We start from the raw sequence: 16,630 nt of genomic DNA, 5'->3' as shown, positions 1-16,630 counted from the left end.
GGGGGGGGGTGGAAGGTGTAACAAACTTGTTTTGCAGCTGTGTGCGCATACCAAGCATACTATTTTTTACTTAGATTATACGTTTGCCTAAGGTTGGCTTAGGGGGTGGCCTGATGGAGATAATAAGGAAGGACAGTAAAGCCAAACCACCTTCTGGCATTGCTACAATTCACTCCTTCTACAGATAGTGGCAATGAGTGTCTGCCATACGCTGGGCATATTCCCAGGCATCGCGAGCACAGAACAGAGTGATTAGGGCGGGGTGGGGGATTAGAGTCCAGGTGGAAGGAGAGTTGAGTTGTAGCCCAGGAGTGGGGAGGATGGTGTGCCCTGGGGTGATGAGGCTGAAATGCTGGGTGGAGGCCAATGAGAGGAAGAGAGCACGGAAAAGGAGTTGCACAGAGGCTGTACAGGGTTTCTGAGTTTCTTCTCCTGGGTGTTTAAGGGCCCATCAGACTTTTGTGAACTGTGCTTGCATTTGCCGTTTAGAGAGAGTATCTCGGCGGCATCCAGAAGAACGGATTGGGGTAAACAGGGGAGTAGGGCAAGAGAATGTTTTGTTAATCCTGGCCTAGAGAATGAGGACGTGCATTAATGAGCATCAGGAGGAATGAGAAGGCAGGGACTGAACGGAGAGGGATGTTGAACTGGCAGGTGGCTGCCTGCGTGGCCTGATGCGGGGAGCTGGGGCCAGCATGCAGGGAGATGGACGTGTCGTGATCTTTCCTCCTCTCCTGAGCACCCACTCACCCCCAGCTCGTGGAGTCGATTTCCTGCGACTATGGGTTCTTCGGTGTATGAGCTCCTGTTCACATAACTGGCCATCTATGGATAAATAGCGTTATTTCATTCACTCCCGTAGAAAGACCAAGTGGTTCTGGGCCAGGAGAGAAAATTAAATAAAAGGGACCCCGTGTGTCTTAGTTGGGCTAAGTTTTGATATTACAAAAGGTTTTTTAGTTCGTTGTAGGTGTAAGCCTGGAAAGTCAAAGAAGATGATTCTTTGCCTAAAACAAGTGAGAAGCAGATAGGAAGGAGCGAGAGACTGTAATGTGATGTAGAGGCCAGAAGGGAAAAAAGGACCCACGGCTGCTTTTCGATCGACCCCCAGATATGCTGTTGTAGGAAGGAAAGTGCCAGAATCAAAGGGCTTTGCCGAGGTCTAAAAAGGCGAGCATCCAGTGGTTGAGAGTCCGCCTGCCGATGCAGGGGACGCGGGTTCGTGCGGGCCTTCCCTGGTGGTCCAGTGGTTAAGACTCTGCACTCCCAATGCAGGGGGTCCAGGTTTGGTCCCTGGTCAGGGAACTAGATCCTACATGCTGCAACTAAAGACCTGGCTCAGCCAAATAAAAAAAAAAAAAAAAAAAAAAGGCGAGCATCACGCAACAGGAGGAAAATCCGCCAGCGTCTACGTGTCAGCCTTCTCCGCAAATATGAGGAAGGAATTCCTTGTACCCTTAGTCCATGAAAACAAGGCTTATCTTGGAGAGTAATCTCAAGGCTTTGAGTGAAGCTAAAATAGGGTTCCTCCAGAGGTCAATAGGTCAGGAGGTGAATGAGTATTTTAACTGAAACTTCTCCCTCTATACACTAGGTGCACAGATCACACACACACACACACACACACACACACACACACGCACACGCACACGCACACACGCACACACCCTGGTCACAGCACCCAGGGGAAAGGAAAGCAGTTCCTGACATTCTCCCACGCAAGCTAAAGGGGGAAAAAGTTGCTTTGGGTTAACTAACGGGTCAGAGAAAGAGAGATCAGGCAGCGCTTTCCGCCCCCACCCCAACGGCCCCACCTCTCTGGATGAGGACCCTTGGAATTCGTTGCCACTGAGGGGTATGCCAGACCTGGCTCCACAAGCGGACCTGCCCCCCTCCCTCGTAGGATCTGGGAGTCTCCTCTCCTCACAGCTGCCAAAGAGAACGATATCCAGGCTCTCAGCAAGCTGCTCAAATATGAAGCCTGCGATGTCCACCAGAAAGGTACGGAGCCTCCCCCCGCCCCGGGTCAGCCCTGTGCACGCGCTCGCCCTCCACCAGCCTCCTGCCAGTACAGCCCCGGGACCTTCTACCGTGGGCCCCCAAATCTCTCCAGTCCCCATTCCCCTGCTCCAGCAAAGCCATGCGACTCTTTCTGTCAACGTCAGGAGCCCTGGGGGAGACGGCACTGCACGTGGCGGCCCTCTATGACCACCTGGAGGCCGCCATCGTGCTGATGGAGGCCGCCCCGGAGCTGGTCGACGAGCCCATTACCTCTGAGCTGTATGAAGGTGAGAGGCCAAGGGGCTCAGGTTGGAGGGAGGAGCGACCAGCTCACTGTTTCAGGGCAGTCCTGGTGGTGGATAATTTGGGGAAAACAAGAGGGAACGTGAGCCCCCCTCCTCTTTACCCCCCTCTTCATGTCCCTTCTTCCTCAGCATCCTCAGTGCAGCTCATTCAAGCACCACCCCCTGAAATGGGAAGGCCTAGAGTGGGAAGAGGCAGGCAGCAGCTGGACCCCCTGGGAACCCTGCCAGGCTCAGCAAACCCCCACCCCATCCTCCCCGCGAAAGGCTGCCCTGGTGAAGAGGACCCTGTGGAGATATGGGAGGGACCCCTGCAGGATCCTGGAGACAGACCCCATGACAAGAGCTCTCTTGTCCAGGTCAGACGGCACTGCACATGGCCATCATGAACCAGAACGTGAACTTGGTGAAAGCCCTGCTCGCCCACGGGGCCAGTGTCTCTGCAAGGGCGGTAGGCTCAGCGTTCTGCCTCAGTCCCCACAACCTCGTCTACTTTGGTGAGAGCCAGGGCCAGGGCTGGGGGGGTGGGGACGGGGCCAAGAGCAAAGGGAGGGCAGGCTGAGGGGGCTCCACTCCGGGGCAAGCTGGGAGGGGTCCGCCCTCCTAAGGCTGAAGGCCAGAACCAACCCCCGACGCAGGGCCCCCCCTCTGCACCGTCCCCGCCTCTGGTTCTGCTGACAAGCGTCCCCAGGCCCAGAGCTGAGATGTGGGGAGGGAGAGGCAGTCCCCTGGAGAGACTGCCCATCCCAGCCTGCACCCTCAAGCCACGGGGCCCTCTGCACCCCCAGGGGAGCACCCTTTGTCCTTTGCGGCCTGCATGGGCAGCGAGGAGACCGTGAGGCTGCTCATTGAGCACGGCGCTGACATCCGGGCCCAGGACTCCCTGGGTGAGAGCCGGGCTGGAGGGGGAGCTGGGTTGCAGAGGAGGGGCCGGGACAGCCCTCAGGTCCACCCGGGTCAGGGGGCGGGGGCATGGGGAGCATCAGGGACTCTAGTCCCAGTGGCCACGTGACAGCCCGTGTCCTCCCCCAGGAAACACAGTGTTGCACATCCTCGTCCTCCAGCCCAGCAAAACCTTTGCCTGCCAGATGTACAACCTGCTGCTGTCCTACGACGGGCGCGGGGACCACCTGCAGTCCCTGGACCTCGTGCCCAATCACCAGGGCCTCACCCCCTTCAAGCTGGCTGGAGTGGAGGGCAACACCACGGTGAGGGACCCGCCCCCAGTCCCCCCGTGTCCTTCTCATGACGTTCATCTTCCGTTTCTGGCCCTTTGAGGAAATAGATGTCACCAGTTATCCCCGATGCTGAGGTCCCGTTTTCAGCTTCAGTTGGAATTTCCTCCGCAGCCCCTGTCTCTCTTTCTTGCCCACTTTCTCTCCCCTGAGTTGTTGGGGACTTACGGGGTCTAGATCCCGCCCTGGAGTGTCTGAAATGCCCACGTCCTCTTGTCCTTTCAGCCCACAAGCAGCCGCCCTGCATCCTCTCACCTCTTGTTTCCGAGCTCTAGAGGGAGTTACAGGGGAAAGAGGATGAACTTGGAGGCTGGCATGAAGATGGGGGTCTTTTGCCCGCAAGGCTGTGGTCTTTGAGTAAACGGCGAGCACCCCTTTCAGGGGTGCTGTGCTCTGGGCAGGCTTCCCAGCCACACCCTGGGACAGTCCCCTTTGCTTGCTCCTGCACCCCCAACCTTAGATGTTCCAGCACCTGATGCAGAAGCGGAAGCACATCCAGTGGACGTGCGGGCCGCTGACCTCCACTCTCTACGACCTCACGGAGATCGACTCCTCAGGGGAGGAGCAGTCCCTGCTGGAGCTTATCGTCACCTCCAAGAAGCGGGAGGTGCGGGGTACAGGGAAGGGGGAGGAGGGGGTGTGGTCTTCAGGGTAGGGAGCAGCGGGGGAGGGGAGTCAGGCTCTCCACGCTGCTTGCTGTCCTCTTGCTCTGCTGCAGGCTCGCCAGATCCTGGACCAGACGCCAGTGAAGGAGCTGGTGAACGTCAAGTGGAAGAGATATGGGTGGCCGTACTTCTGTATGCTGGCTGCCACATACCTGCTGTACCTGGCCTGCTTTACCACGTGCTGTGTCTATCGCCCCCTCAATCCCAGGACCCACAACCAAACTGGCCCCCGGGACAACACCCTCCTACAGCAGAAGCTACTGCAGGTGACACCCTGGGAGCAGCAGAGCTTCGGGCGGGACCCAGCTCTCTGCCCTCGCTTCCCCGTGAATCACGTTCCCGTCTTATCACCCACGTTTCTCCCTCGCTTAAGTCTCAAATACACAGGCACAAATTCAAACTACGTGCACACAGAAACATTACCGATGCTCTAAGAGCAGAGTTTGAGAGCGCCAACCTTAACAGGTTACAAAGAATCTGAGACTGGTTTGTCACCCTAGACAAGGGACGCTGACTTGTACCCAGGAGCAGGCCGGGAAGCCCCGAGTCCTCTGACCACGTCTCTCCCCTCAGGAGGCCTATGTGACCCCCGAGGATCACCTCCGACTGGTTGGGGAGCTGGTGTCCGTCTTCGGAGCTGTCATCATTCTGCTCATAGAGGTGTGGTGTGGTCGGGATCTGGGGGTGAGGCTGTCTGCCGCGGGGATCCAGCCCCAGCCTCAGTCTCCAAGGGCCTTTGTGTCTTCCTGGCCTCTCTCCAGATTCCAGACATCTTCCGCGTGGGGGTCACTCGCTTCTTTGGACAGACCATCCTTGGAGGACCGTTCCACGTGCTCTTGTGAGCCTCCTTCCCCTCACCCCCATCCCTTTCCTCACCAAGGCTCGAGTTGTACTCCCCGGATCCCTGACCTCTGGAGAACGCCCGTTCCAGAGGCCCCTCTCTGATGTGTGTGTGAGACCCTGTGTATCGAGCTTACAGAGATTGAACCTGAGTGTGTGGGCACCATTTCCATCACCCCCTTGCTCTTGGACCCCCAGGATCATCCCAGTCTCCCTCTCATCACCCCCTCCCTGCTCTCCCCCCCAGCATCACCTACGCCTGCATGGTGCTGGTGACCATGGTGATGAGGCTCACCAACACCAACGGGGAGGTGGTGCCCATGTCTTTCGCCCTGGTGCTGGGCTGGTGCAACGTCATGTACTTTGCCAGAGGATTCCAGATGCTGGGCCCCTTCACCGTCATGATTCAGAAGGTCCGTGCCGCCCCCCGAGCTTCCTAGAGAAAGGTCCTAGAGCAGGGGCTGCAAACACTTCTGCGAAGGGTCACCTAACAGAGGTCCCAGGCTCGGAGAGCCACATATGGTCGGTTTGATTTTCTTCTCCTTCTTTCTCTTCCTCCTTTTAAATTTTTCTCAGTCCTTTAAACACGTAAAATTCTTGTTCAAGGGCCAACCGAAACTGACCAGGTAGATTTGGCCAGCAGGCCAGTTTGCCAACCCCACGGGAGAGGGGTGGAGCTGTGAGACGTCTCAGGGTTAGACCTCTTAGAGGCTGGAAGGGGCATTTGCTCAAGGGATTGATGTGCAGCTGTCCTCCCTCCCCTCCCCTCTGTCTAGATGATTTTTGGCGATCTGATGAGATTCTGCTGGCTGATGGCTGTGGTCATCCTGGGCTTTGCCTCAGGTACATCGCCTCAGATGGGGGCCCTGGGCTGGAGGAAACTAGATAGCACAGAATACCTCTCGGTAAACTTGGCGGGGGTGGGGGGGTGGGGGCGGAGGTGGGAAGGCAGGCAGAGGTAAGAGGAGGCAGTAGGATGTAAGGATGGGCTGTCCCTGGGGAGTGTTAGGGGGCGGTGGCTCTTGGGATCAGGAGGGTGAGCCATATGGAAACCAAGGGAATGAAAGCACCCCAAGTGCAGAGTGAGGCGGGGCTGGGATGGTGGTGGTGGAGAGGAAGGCAAAGCAGCGCTGAAATGGGCAGCAAAGAGCTGGCTGCGGTTTATTCACATGTAACTCTCACCCCCTGGGGCGGAGCAGCCTTCTTTATCATCTTCCAGACAGAGGACCCTAACGAGCTGGGCCATTTCTACAGTTACCCCATGGCGCTGTTCAGCACCTTCGAGCTGTTCCTCACCATCATCGACGGCCCTGCCAACTACGCCGTGGACCTGCCCTTCATGTACGGCGTCACCTATGCTGCCTTCGCCATCATTGCCGCTCTTCTCATGCTCAACCTCCTCATCGCTATGATGGGTGACACTCACTGGCGCGTGGCCCACGAGCGGGACGAGCTCTGGAGGGCCCAGGTGAGCGCCCCCTGGTGGCTGGGAGGGTTAGTGCAAGTCATTCCCTTCCTGCCAAGGACGGGGCCAAACTCAGAGAGGCCGGATATTCTGACCCCCAACATAGGTTTGGACGGTTAGCGCACAGTACAGAAGATTATGCAAAGTGTACAGAACTGGATTAGCAATACGACTGAGCAATACTGGAATAGCTGAAAAGAATTCCTCACAGTTTTCTCAAAAAAGTCTAATCTGTCTTTTCGAGAATCATCAACAAGAAATGACGCTTAGTAGTGGCTACAACAGCATTCAGTAAATTTTGTTACTGAATAAAAAAGCTGGAGTATCACATCTTTCTGGCAATAGTTAAGTCTTCAAAATCTGACCCAGAAAAATTGGACCTGTTAAAAGTAATGCCACACAAACTCCCTATATGGCAGAAACTATCTTCAGTCAGATAATTGTGATGGGGACAAAAGAACGAATTGGATCAAATCATCATTTAAAAATACAAAATAATTTATCTCAACAGAAATAATTTCAGCAAAGTGAATGGAAATCCCTCAAACTGGATGGCACCTAACTGTGTCGTGTAGAAAATGGAGTTAAAAAAAAAAACCCTACGCTGGCTAAACAGGGTTTGCTGATGAAAATGTTTTTTTCCATGCCAATGTATTGACATGAGATTTCTCTGCAGGATGTTTGTGTTTCTAAGTGGCCTTTACATCTGTAGGGTCAGAATATTCTGTAGCCCTGTGGACCCCTTCTCTTTGCTCTGCCCTCCTTCCTGTCTCCTTGGAGCAAGGTGTCCCCACCTGCTGCAGGATCAGCCTGGCCTGGATGTCAGGTCACGGGTCAAGTGCTGTAGGGCTCAAGGCCCATCCACTCTCTCCCGCAGAAGAGGGCTGACAAAGCTGACGCTGCCATCCCCACCTCAGGGGTGTTGTCACCTCTGGGAAACCATGAGTTTCCCAGATGTTGCTCAACTGTTGTCCCTCTGCCTGGCGTCCTCTCCCCTCCTGGTCCGCACCCAGCCTCTGATTTCATCGTCTTCTGTCCCCACACGCAGGTCGTGGCCACCACAGTGATGCTGGAAAAGAAGCTGCCTCGCTGCCTGTGGCCTCGCTCCGGGATCTGCGGGCGCAAGTTCGGGCTGGGGGACCGTTGGTTCCTGCGGTGAGTGACAGCGGCAGCTGGCGTCCCTCTGCTCAACCTCCTGCCCCCAGGGGCCCTGTGCAGGCCTGTGTGCCCTCTAGGCTTCAGGCCTCGCTGGGAGAAGGGGGCCTGCTAGGTTCCTGGGCCCTGAAAGCATCCCCAGAGCTGCTGGACTCGACTCTGCTGCTTCCCGAGGCCTGGCAACCCCTGTGCCCACTCGGGCTGCAGACAAGGGAAAAGGGCACCAGCAGTAGGGTTGGGCGGGGCCAGGAGACAAGGGCTGGTCCAAGGTGAGCCTCTCCATCAACTCCCCCTTCCCCCCAGGGTGGAAGACAGACAGGATCTCAACCGGCAGCGCGTCCGGCGCTGCGCGCAGGCCTTCTGCAACCCAGGCTCCGAAGATGACGTGGAAGGACGGGGGCTGGGCGGCCCCTTCGGCCCCCACCCGTCCCCTCCTGCCCCCTCGGTGTCTCGAAGTACTTCCCGCAGCAGCACGAACTGGGAGAGGCTGCGGGAAGCGACCCGGAGGAGAGAGCAGAGGGGGACGGTGACCAGGGCTCTGGAGGACGGGCAGGGTTGGGAGTACCAGATCTGAGTGCCTCCGCCCACACTGGCTCCCGGCAGCATCAAGAAGCAAAGCCTAGACCTCTCATCTGCCAGGTCCAGAGGGTAGAACACGATAAAGGGAAACCAAGGAGCAGGCCCACGCCTCACGGTAAGCACAGGGCCCAGCGCGAATAAGGACCCAGCTTCACGCAGCGCGAATAAGGACCCAGCTTCACCCGCCCTGGCGGCTGCACTGTCTGAGCCAAGCACTTTAAGAAAGGCTTGCTGCCTCGCGGGCACCGGTCTCCACCCCGGTGTCACAGCTGCAGACAGCAGAGGAGGCTGGGGAAAGGTGTAATGAGGGGATGGGGACCACCTTGGGGGGAAGCCACCTCCTACCTTCCAATAAAGTCCTTCCTGCTGTCCTTGTGCACCCTTCGCTGCAGTGTGGTCTTCCCGGCCCTGGCTCTCTGCTCCAAGGCCTTCCCACCCCTTCCCTGCAGAACGAGGCCTCACCACACCTCCAACTTGCAAAATCCCTTCTTTCCCTTTAATGTGGGGGAGGGCGGTGGAGGGGCAGAGGACCAGGGAGTGAGGCGTCCCCAGGCTCGGGTTTAGCGTGGCGGGCGGGCGCTTCTCACGGTGGCCAAGGTGGAGACGGGCTCACATCTCCCACGGCCTCCTTGGACCTGCGTCCAGGACCGGGTCACGGGCACTGTCAGTTCACAGCTCTCTGCCCGGGGCTCAGACCTCCACGGAGCCCGGCGGCCTCAGGTGCTGCTTCAGGAGCTGGATGTGGTGTAGCAGCTTCTTCTGGTGGCCGGCCAGGGTGATGCCCAGGGTTGGCAGGTCTCTGGTGGGGAAGGAGTGGATTAAACCGGGGCCAGTGTCTCCAAGATCCCAGGCGCGACCCCTGCCCTGGGGCCTGGGCTCCCCTCCCCCACCTCTCCCTGCTTACTCCAGGCTGAGCTGAGCCACGTCTCTGAAGGTGTGGAGGCCAGACTGGGAGAAGCTGTCCTGGTAGCACTCCAGGCCGATGGCCGAGAGCCAGGCCTGGGGGGAGTCCAGAGAGGGAAAGTCCAGGGCCACGGGGTTCAGAAGGGCCTGGGAAGGTCTGATAAATATTTCTATAGTACCTCTTTTTAAAAATGATTATTTTTTTTAAAAACCCACAAAACCAATATCATGCCTAAAATTTTAATAATTCTTTAATAGCAAATATCCACTCCATAATAAAATTTCCCTGACTCAAAAAGTTTTTATTTGTTCTAATTAGGCTCCAAGAATGTCCGCACATTGCAATTGGGTAATATGTCCCTTAAGTATCTTTTAATACGTAAAATCTCTTTACATCTCACTTTTTTTTCCCCTTGCAATTTCTCCCCTGTATATCCTGAGATGGTAGTTTGATTTAGAGGTTTAATCACATTCAGGTTCAATTTTTTTATAAGACCACTTCACAGGTAGTAGTGTGCACCTCCCTCAGGAACTGTATTTTTCTTTTTGTGATATTAGTAACCACTGAAGATCACTGCCTAGATCTAGTAATTCATTCAAGTTGTAAAACAATGATATATAAATTCTATCATTCTTCTTCATTCATCAACTGGAATACTTCTACAAAGAAAAACTTCTCCTTATCAACTAGCTGGTTGTCTTGAAGTTCCATCTATATAGGAAAAGGAAGGATAAATGCTTGATTCCTTAATTTACCAGTTTTCAAAATAATGAGTTGATTACTAAGCATCTTCTAAAGGTGGCTAATGCAGTGTTTTGTTTTTGAATTATTATAAAATCATGGATTTCAACATATTTGCAGTTGTAATCCTTAATGATATGTTTCACCTTTGGCCAGTATGAGTCTATTTAAGTTATCTCCTGGGTCTTTTTGATATAAGCCTAGAGGTCTTTGATAGCTAATGTTTGCTTTCTGTATGACAAAGACAGTACAAGGTCATCTTGTTACGTTTCCTACACCACACTTGGAATCAGCCATTTCTCTTTGGAATTTTGGTTCATTTTAGTGGGAAATGGGATCTCCAAAGCATTTTTTTTTTTTTCCTTGCGTTATGCGGGCCTCTCACTGTCGTGGCCTCTCCCATTTGCGGAGCACAGGCTCCGGACGCGCAGGCTCAGCGGCCATGGCTCACGGGCCCAGCCGCTCCGCGGCATGTGGGATCTTCCCGAAACGGGGCACGAACCCGCGTCTCCTGCATCGGCAGGCGGACTCTCAAGCACTGCGCCACCAGGGAAGCCCCAGTTTTCTTTTTGGTTTGCCCCATCCCTCCCTGGCTTTCCCAGGCTTTAGCCCCAAGCTCCAGACCTGTCCCTGGGGCTCCCGCCGCCGGAGTACTCTGCTCCCTGCAGAGTGTCTGGCTTGCGGATCATCCTGTCAAACGCAGCCACCAGCTGGTCAAAGTGAGGTCGCTGGGTACGATCCTTCTGCCAAGTGTCCAGCATAAGCAGGTGTAGTCCAGGCGGACAGCCTGGAGGCGGGGGCAGCCGGAACTCCTGCTCTATTGCATTTAGTACCTGGGGGGTCAGAGAAAGCACATGGTGCTTGCAGGCTATTGCTAGTGGAAAGAAATGTATTGTCAGGTTACCGTGAGGTTGGGAAGGAACTTAAAAGATATGGAAAATGAGAGCCACGAACGGAGGGCTTCGAACGTGTGAGTCTGTGAAGGCTGGTGGGCTGGAGGGATAGTGGTGGGGAATCGGCAGTGTCTAGGTCAAGAGCTCACCTCCTGGTCACACATGTCCCAGTAGGGCCGTTCTCCGTAACTCATCACTTCCCACATCACTATCCCAAAGCTCCAGACGTCACTGGATGTTGTATGTTTCCCGTGTGCAATGACCTCTGGGGCTGCCCAGCGAAGCATACAACTTGGGCCCTGAGGGGTGGGGTTGAAAGTAACAACAGCAATAAGCAGAGCAGGTCCTAGTTATTGATCAACTACTACGTGCTCAGATGTGCGTCGTTTCACATCAAGCCTCTCATTTAATCCCGTTAACGACCCTGTAGCGCAGATGCCGTTCTCTCCATTTTGCAGATGCAAAGGCTGAGGCATCGAGAAGTACAAACTTGTGCAAAGTCACAGAGCTTGAGGGTGGCGTGTTCACGACTTGTACCCAGCGGCTCTGACGCTAGTCAGCATTAGGGAAGGGCAGGAGGTGGTTCTAGGACTCCCACCCTCCCCATCCCCTTGCTTCCCCAGTGTCCTCAGTCCCTGAAATCCCCCCATCCCACAGGTGAGCTCTGCCCCTTCAGACACTAAGATACACCACCTGAGGCATCCACCGCCCCAGCTCTAGCTCAGCCTCCGGCACCCCCTGAGGGATGCGGGGCCCCAAGGCTGTGCTCTCACCTGAGGACTGTGGCCAAGACGAGCCACTTTGCACACTAGATGGCTGTTCACCAGCACACTGTGGGCAGAGAGTGCACGGTGGACGAAGGCGAAGCTGGACAGGTAGTGCATGGCGGCGGCCACGCCCCGCTGCATGGCCACCAGCTGCAGGCTGCTGAACTGGCCCTCGCGCTGCTGAGGGATGGGGGGCAGAGGTCAGCCAAGGGGTGGGGGACCGTGGCACATCACGCAGAGACACTGGCACCAAAAGGCAAAGGGACCTGGGGATCAGCGAACGGCCTGGGAATGAAGGACGGAGACCCTGGAGGTGGGGCAGCAGGGAGCAAAGGCATAGATAGACAGGGCTCTGCCTCCGGGACAGGTGAGAACTGCCCACCTTCCCGGCCCGAGCCGCCCCCCACACCTTGCCACCAGCCTGACTGACCCTCAGGAAGCTGTCCAGGGGGCCCAGCTCCATGAGCTCCGTCACCACCATGAGGGGCCGGCTCTTGGTGACCACGCCCTCCAGCCGCAGGATGTTGGGGTGCTGAAACTGGCCCAGCACTGCGGCCTGGCCTAGAAAGGCCGTCTGCAGGCTCTCGGCGCCTCCGCTCCACAGGGCCTGGATGGCCACGGCCTGCTCCCGCCGTCCCCGGGGCTGCAGGCGGCCCCGGCGCACCTCCCCGAAGGAGCCTAGGAGAGCAGGCATAGGCGGGGGGGGGAGGGGTTCTCCAGGAAGGACTCAGTGTCCTGCCCTGTTTAGGAGGGACCCTGCTGGGACCCCTTCCGTGCCCTCCCTCTGCCTCTGCCATACCTGCTCCGATGACCTCCTCGATCTTCATGTATGTGGGATCGACCTCCCGGGCGAATTCTCGGACGGCCCGGCCGGGGTCCTCGTAGGTGGAGGGGTCGACATAGTACTTTACCCCGAGCCCTGCAGACACGGGGTCCATTATAAGGAGGTGTGTAGGCGTCTCACTGCCGAAGACGGTGCCCAGGAGCTGCCCTCAATCCCGGGGGGCCCAGCCTTGCCTGGTGCCCTCCCGGCCCCCATCCCATCCCAGCCACACCCACACCTGGGCTGCTGTACTGCTGCAGCTGCTCCATGTAGCCAGTTCCACGCCGCTTCCTGGGGGACAAACCAGAGTCCTGCGATCACACTCCCTCTCCCATTTCCTCCCCAGTCTGCCCACGAAGGCCAAGGTCCTGCCAGGGATCAGTGGCTCGAAGGAGCCGGGCCCAAGGGCGGGCGGGGGCTGGGTGGTGGCGGAGGACACTCGTGGGCACTTCTGCAGGGAACCTCGGGGCCATCAGGGCTTGGGACCGAGCTTTGGAGAGTATGGTGCTGGGGCATGGCGGGGAGAGACTCACCTCTGGAAGACGAGAGCCAGCACGGTGATGGCCGCCAACAGAAGGAAGGCCAGCGCCCCCAGGATGGACCCAACCACCAAGGAGAGTCTCTCGGGAAGCTGGGCGGACAGCTCACCTGGAGAACCAGCCACCCAGAGTCACAGGTGTGGAAGATCTCACACACCGCCCCGCAAGCACCCACTTCCCCACACCCCGTCTCCCCACAGCCCCGAAGGTTGGTGGGCAGCCACTCTCCCGGCCTGGAGGATTTGGGGTGAAGGTTCAAGGCCTGGATGGTTCCTGGACCCCTCCTCACGATGCCTTGGGCCGCCCCCGCCCCGTCCAGGCCTCCTCTCACCTTGAGGCAGCGTCTGGAAGTAGACCTTGCCCCCGTATGGGCCGTGGCCTGCGGCCGTCCGTGCCCGCACCTGGAAGCCATAGATGTGGCCGGGGCTCAGCTGGGTCACGGTGGCCGTGTTGGTCTCGCTGGTCAGGGTGAAGGAGTGGGATTCATCTTCTGCCTGGGGGTGACAGCCGCTCACTCCCTGCCAGCTGTGGGGGCCCCTCGCCCCCTGCTCCTGCCCACACCCCTCACAGCCCCTGCGGAAGGGCTCCGAGGCGCCTCCCCTGTCTCCCCACCTCCAGCCCCGCTGCGGAGCACTTCCGGCTCTCACCATCCCCGCCGGGCGCCCCTCTGCTCCCCACCTGGTCATAGTAGCGGAGCTGATAGTCCAGGATATTCCCGTTGGTCTGGTCGGGCTGTGGCCAGGACACGGTGATGCTGCTGGAGGCCCGGCTCACCTGGTGCACAGCAGGGACTGCGGAGGGAACTGGAGTGGGGGGTTAGCGGAGGCCTCCAGGGGCGGGAGAGCGGGAGAGGGTTCTAAGGAGGTGACTGGCAGCTTAGGGGAAGGCAAGGCTCACCTGCGTGGCTGGTGCTGACATTGATGGCTGCAGCCTGGGGAGGGTCGGGGCTGAGCTCCGACACCCCATTGACGGCCTGCACCTCCAAGATGTAGGGCACGTGTGCCCGGAGCCCCCCAACGAGCACGCGGCTCTCAGTCAGGCCCCTCTGGCGGGGGTCGAAATGCACCTCATCCGGGCAGCGGCGACAAGCGCCCTTGCCGCCCGCTCCACACTCCTTGCACACGACATTGAAGAGCAGGTCCCCGCGTCCCCCCAGCTCCTGAGGCAGGCGCCAGTGCAGCATGAGCGCAGAGCCCTGCACCTCAAACCACAGCTCCTGAGGGGCCGACGGGGTCGCTGGGGAGGGTGTGGGCAGGGAAGGGCCCCGAAGACGGGAGTCGAGGGCGGGGGTGATTGGGGAAGGGCAGGGGAGGGCAGGGGAGGGAGGGCGGCCCGGAGGGAGAAGACAGAAAGCAGGGGAAAGCGGAGAAGGCAGGCGGGGCGAGAGAGGAAGGAGGTGGGTCAGGTGGGGGAAGGAGGCGGGGAAGAAAAGCAAGGACACAGGAGAAAGAAGTCACTGCAAATGCAAACCAGCTGCCCCGTGTTGCCCTCCAGGCTCAACCAGCTGCCCCGTGTTGCCCTCCAGGCTCTCCCTCTCCTGGTCCCACTCCCGTCCCACGCCCGTCCCTGGGGCCGGGGTTGCGGGGGGAACTCACCAGTGCAGGGGGCCTCTGGGGGGTCGGAGCTGGCCCGGTAGAAGCCCTCCAGGCAGGGGCACGCAGGGGCCGCAGGGTCAGGGGCGAGGCTGCGGGCAGGGCACGGTGAGCAGGGGGAATTCCCAGCCGAGGCCTTGTAGGACCCCCTGGGGCAGGCTGAGGGGCAGAGGAGGGTAGAGGCCTCAGGCCCCCCCTGTCCATCCCCTCCTGAGCCCCCCACACCTGCACACAGCCATCCTCCCAGCCTTCTGAGATCTATCTCCTCGTCACCCCTCTCTCCCCTCTCTCCCTCCCTCAGCCAGACATTACTTCTGCCATTTTGCTGGCACAGAATTACATTTCCATTGACGGAAAAAGTGAGGTGTGGTAGGGGCTACAGCAGAGCAAGCACCAGATGTAGCCGCCTGGCTCGACTGCATATCCTCCCTCTGCCGCAGGATCATTCTTTACAGCTGTATCCACGGCCTTCTACCTGCCTCCTGGTCACCTGGCCCCGGGGTGAACCACCCCCAGCTAGATGGCAAATGCGGACAAAGGACCCCATTCCAAGACAGCCTAGGAGATTAAGTCCTTTCATCTCCATCCCTTCTTAGGCCTGCAGCCCTAGGATCCCCAGCAATCGCTGTGAAAGGTTCTAGAAGTTTCAGATGAGTTGCTGAGAGCAAGGCCGTGCGCTTTAGGAAATAAATCTGGAGAAAACAGGCGTCCTTTCCTAAAATAACTTATTCCTGACCTTCTGGGGACAAAATGAAGTGTGGGCTCGTTCAGGAGAGGATCCCAAAGGTGGGGGGCAAGTGCAAAGGAGCGGGGCCTCACCTTGGCAGGCCTTGTCTCCGCGAGCAGGCTCGTGTCCGGGCTGGCAGCGGCAGCCCCCAACGGCTACCATCCACTTGCCCTCCCCGTTACAGTGCAGCCTGGGAGGGCTGCCTCCTGCCTGGCCCCCTCCTCCATCCTCCTCGGGCTCTGCGTGCGCCACACAGGTGCCCACGGCCGCCACCAGGGAGGCCCCCCCGGCCCCACTGGCCTGCGTCTCAGGAAAGGTGGCGAAGGCGCGGAGCACGGAGGGGCAGGCGTAGGAGAAGAGCTTGACCGCCACGAGGGCCAGGCAGGCCCCGGTGTCCTGGAAGGCCACGTAGAAGCCGCGCTGGGTCAAGGGCCCGAAGCTCCGCTCCTTGACGTTCAGCTGTAGCCCCGCCCGCTGCCCCGCCCCGCGCGGGCCCACCGCCCCCGCTGAGGAGGCGGGGAAACTCTCATCCGCCGCGATCGTGTCCACCTTGGTCCAGCGTTTGAGGTGCCAGGAGGAGATGCTGTCGGAGCCGTCGGGCTCCTCGGCCTGGCGGTAGTAAAGCGTGAAGGTCTCCCGGCAGGTGCCCCCCGCCACGCCCAGGCTGGAGCAGGCCCGCACGGAGAAGTGCAGCCGGATGTGCGCTCTCTGGGCCCCTCGCCGGTCCACAAAGTGTGTCTGCAGCCAGTTGTCCTGCCCGGGGCCGGGAGGGGCCCCGGCCACGTGGCATGCCTCGAAGGTCCGAGTCAGGCGTTGCTGGTCGTCCAGAACACTCACTTCGTCCCACTGCAGGGAGGACCACAGAGGGCATTAGCTGCTCCAGGCTGGAAAGGTGCAGGGAGGCGGGGGCATATCCCTCCAGGTGAAACTTAGCATTAATGACATGCAAAGCAGCTGAGGATACCCGGAAGTCCTGCTCCTCTGGCGGACAGGCATCTTGTCAACACGCTAGCGGGGTGGGCGGCGGGGCATTGGGTTCAGAATGAAAGTGTGACACTCACCCCACCTGGTGGGTAGGTGAGCCAGCCAATCTCAGATGTCTCTCCAGTGGTGTCCAGCAATACCTCTGCCCAGTGATAAGGAGGGGCACGCAGTTAGCAGGCCTTCAGCCAGCAGGTCTCACCCCACCCCATTCCCATTAGGAAAAAGAGAACTGCCCGGTTCCTTGAATTCGCTAAGGAGCACAGCTGTCTGTCGGGAGCCTTTCTCTGAAACCCTCCCCCTTCCCTTCCCCCTTCAGATGTCTTCACCCTTTCCTGCCTTTTCTGAATCTTTCCCACTTCCCATCAGTGCTGGCTCTCCCCTGGCAGGTGGGGGGTTCTCCCGTCTCCCCCCCCCCCCT

At 58.4% G+C, this 16,630-nt stretch overlaps 2 protein-coding genes and 1 non-coding gene across 3 annotated transcripts in view; 2 read left to right on the top strand and 1 right to left on the bottom strand.

The window, feature by feature from the left end:
• Positions 1 to 8,382, top strand: part of TRPV6 (transient receptor potential cation channel subfamily V member 6) — a 14,932-nt gene extending 6,550 nt beyond the window's left edge. The window contains exons 2-15 of the mRNA XM_007466638.1: positions 1,904 to 2,001; positions 2,166 to 2,288; positions 2,663 to 2,800; positions 3,092 to 3,190; positions 3,336 to 3,511; positions 3,999 to 4,145; positions 4,257 to 4,469; positions 4,777 to 4,863; positions 4,965 to 5,041; positions 5,291 to 5,456; positions 5,820 to 5,886; positions 6,243 to 6,511; positions 7,557 to 7,663; positions 7,967 to 8,382. Of these exons, the coding sequence (XP_007466700.1) occupies positions 1,904 to 2,001; positions 2,166 to 2,288; positions 2,663 to 2,800; positions 3,092 to 3,190; positions 3,336 to 3,511; positions 3,999 to 4,145; positions 4,257 to 4,469; positions 4,777 to 4,863; positions 4,965 to 5,041; positions 5,291 to 5,456; positions 5,820 to 5,886; positions 6,243 to 6,511; positions 7,557 to 7,663; positions 7,967 to 8,237 (2,038 nt within the window). The 3' untranslated portion in view covers positions 8,238 to 8,382. The remainder of the gene's footprint in view (positions 1 to 1,903; positions 2,002 to 2,165; positions 2,289 to 2,662; positions 2,801 to 3,091; positions 3,191 to 3,335; positions 3,512 to 3,998; positions 4,146 to 4,256; positions 4,470 to 4,776; positions 4,864 to 4,964; positions 5,042 to 5,290; positions 5,457 to 5,819; positions 5,887 to 6,242; positions 6,512 to 7,556; positions 7,664 to 7,966) is intronic.
• TRNAG-CCC (transfer RNA glycine (anticodon CCC)) lies at positions 1,233 to 1,305 on the top strand. Its single transcript has one exon. It is a non-coding gene; the product is annotated as a tRNA-Gly (tRNA).
• A 550-nt stretch (positions 8,383 to 8,932) lies between the features above and the next one.
• EPHB6 (EPH receptor B6) overlaps positions 8,933 to 16,630 on the bottom strand; it is an 8,028-nt gene continuing 330 nt past the window's right edge. Inside the window, exons 2-16 of the mRNA XM_007466637.1 lie at positions 16,290 to 16,354; positions 15,321 to 16,074; positions 14,505 to 14,660; positions 13,807 to 14,145; positions 13,588 to 13,712; positions 13,241 to 13,403; positions 12,904 to 13,018; positions 12,609 to 12,661; positions 12,347 to 12,466; positions 11,978 to 12,225; positions 11,554 to 11,727; positions 10,930 to 11,079; positions 10,512 to 10,720; positions 9,147 to 9,302; positions 8,933 to 9,041 (exon numbers count right to left, since the gene is read on the bottom strand). Of these exons, the coding sequence (XP_007466699.1) occupies positions 8,933 to 9,041; positions 9,147 to 9,302; positions 10,512 to 10,720; positions 10,930 to 11,079; positions 11,554 to 11,727; positions 11,978 to 12,225; positions 12,347 to 12,466; positions 12,609 to 12,661; positions 12,904 to 13,018; positions 13,241 to 13,403; positions 13,588 to 13,712; positions 13,807 to 14,145; positions 14,505 to 14,660; positions 15,321 to 16,074; positions 16,290 to 16,354 (2,936 nt within the window). The remainder of the gene's footprint in view (positions 9,042 to 9,146; positions 9,303 to 10,511; positions 10,721 to 10,929; positions 11,080 to 11,553; positions 11,728 to 11,977; positions 12,226 to 12,346; positions 12,467 to 12,608; positions 12,662 to 12,903; positions 13,019 to 13,240; positions 13,404 to 13,587; positions 13,713 to 13,806; positions 14,146 to 14,504; positions 14,661 to 15,320; positions 16,075 to 16,289; positions 16,355 to 16,630) is intronic.

This window comes from Lipotes vexillifer, unplaced genomic scaffold, assembly GCF_000442215.2.
Source record: "Lipotes vexillifer unplaced genomic scaffold, Lipotes_vexillifer_v1.1 scaffold71, whole genome shotgun sequence".
NCBI lineage: Eukaryota > Metazoa > Chordata > Mammalia > Artiodactyla > Lipotidae > Lipotes > Lipotes vexillifer.
The sequence above is the reverse complement of the archived record's forward strand: the minus strand, read 5'-3'. Positions and strand labels throughout refer to the sequence as shown.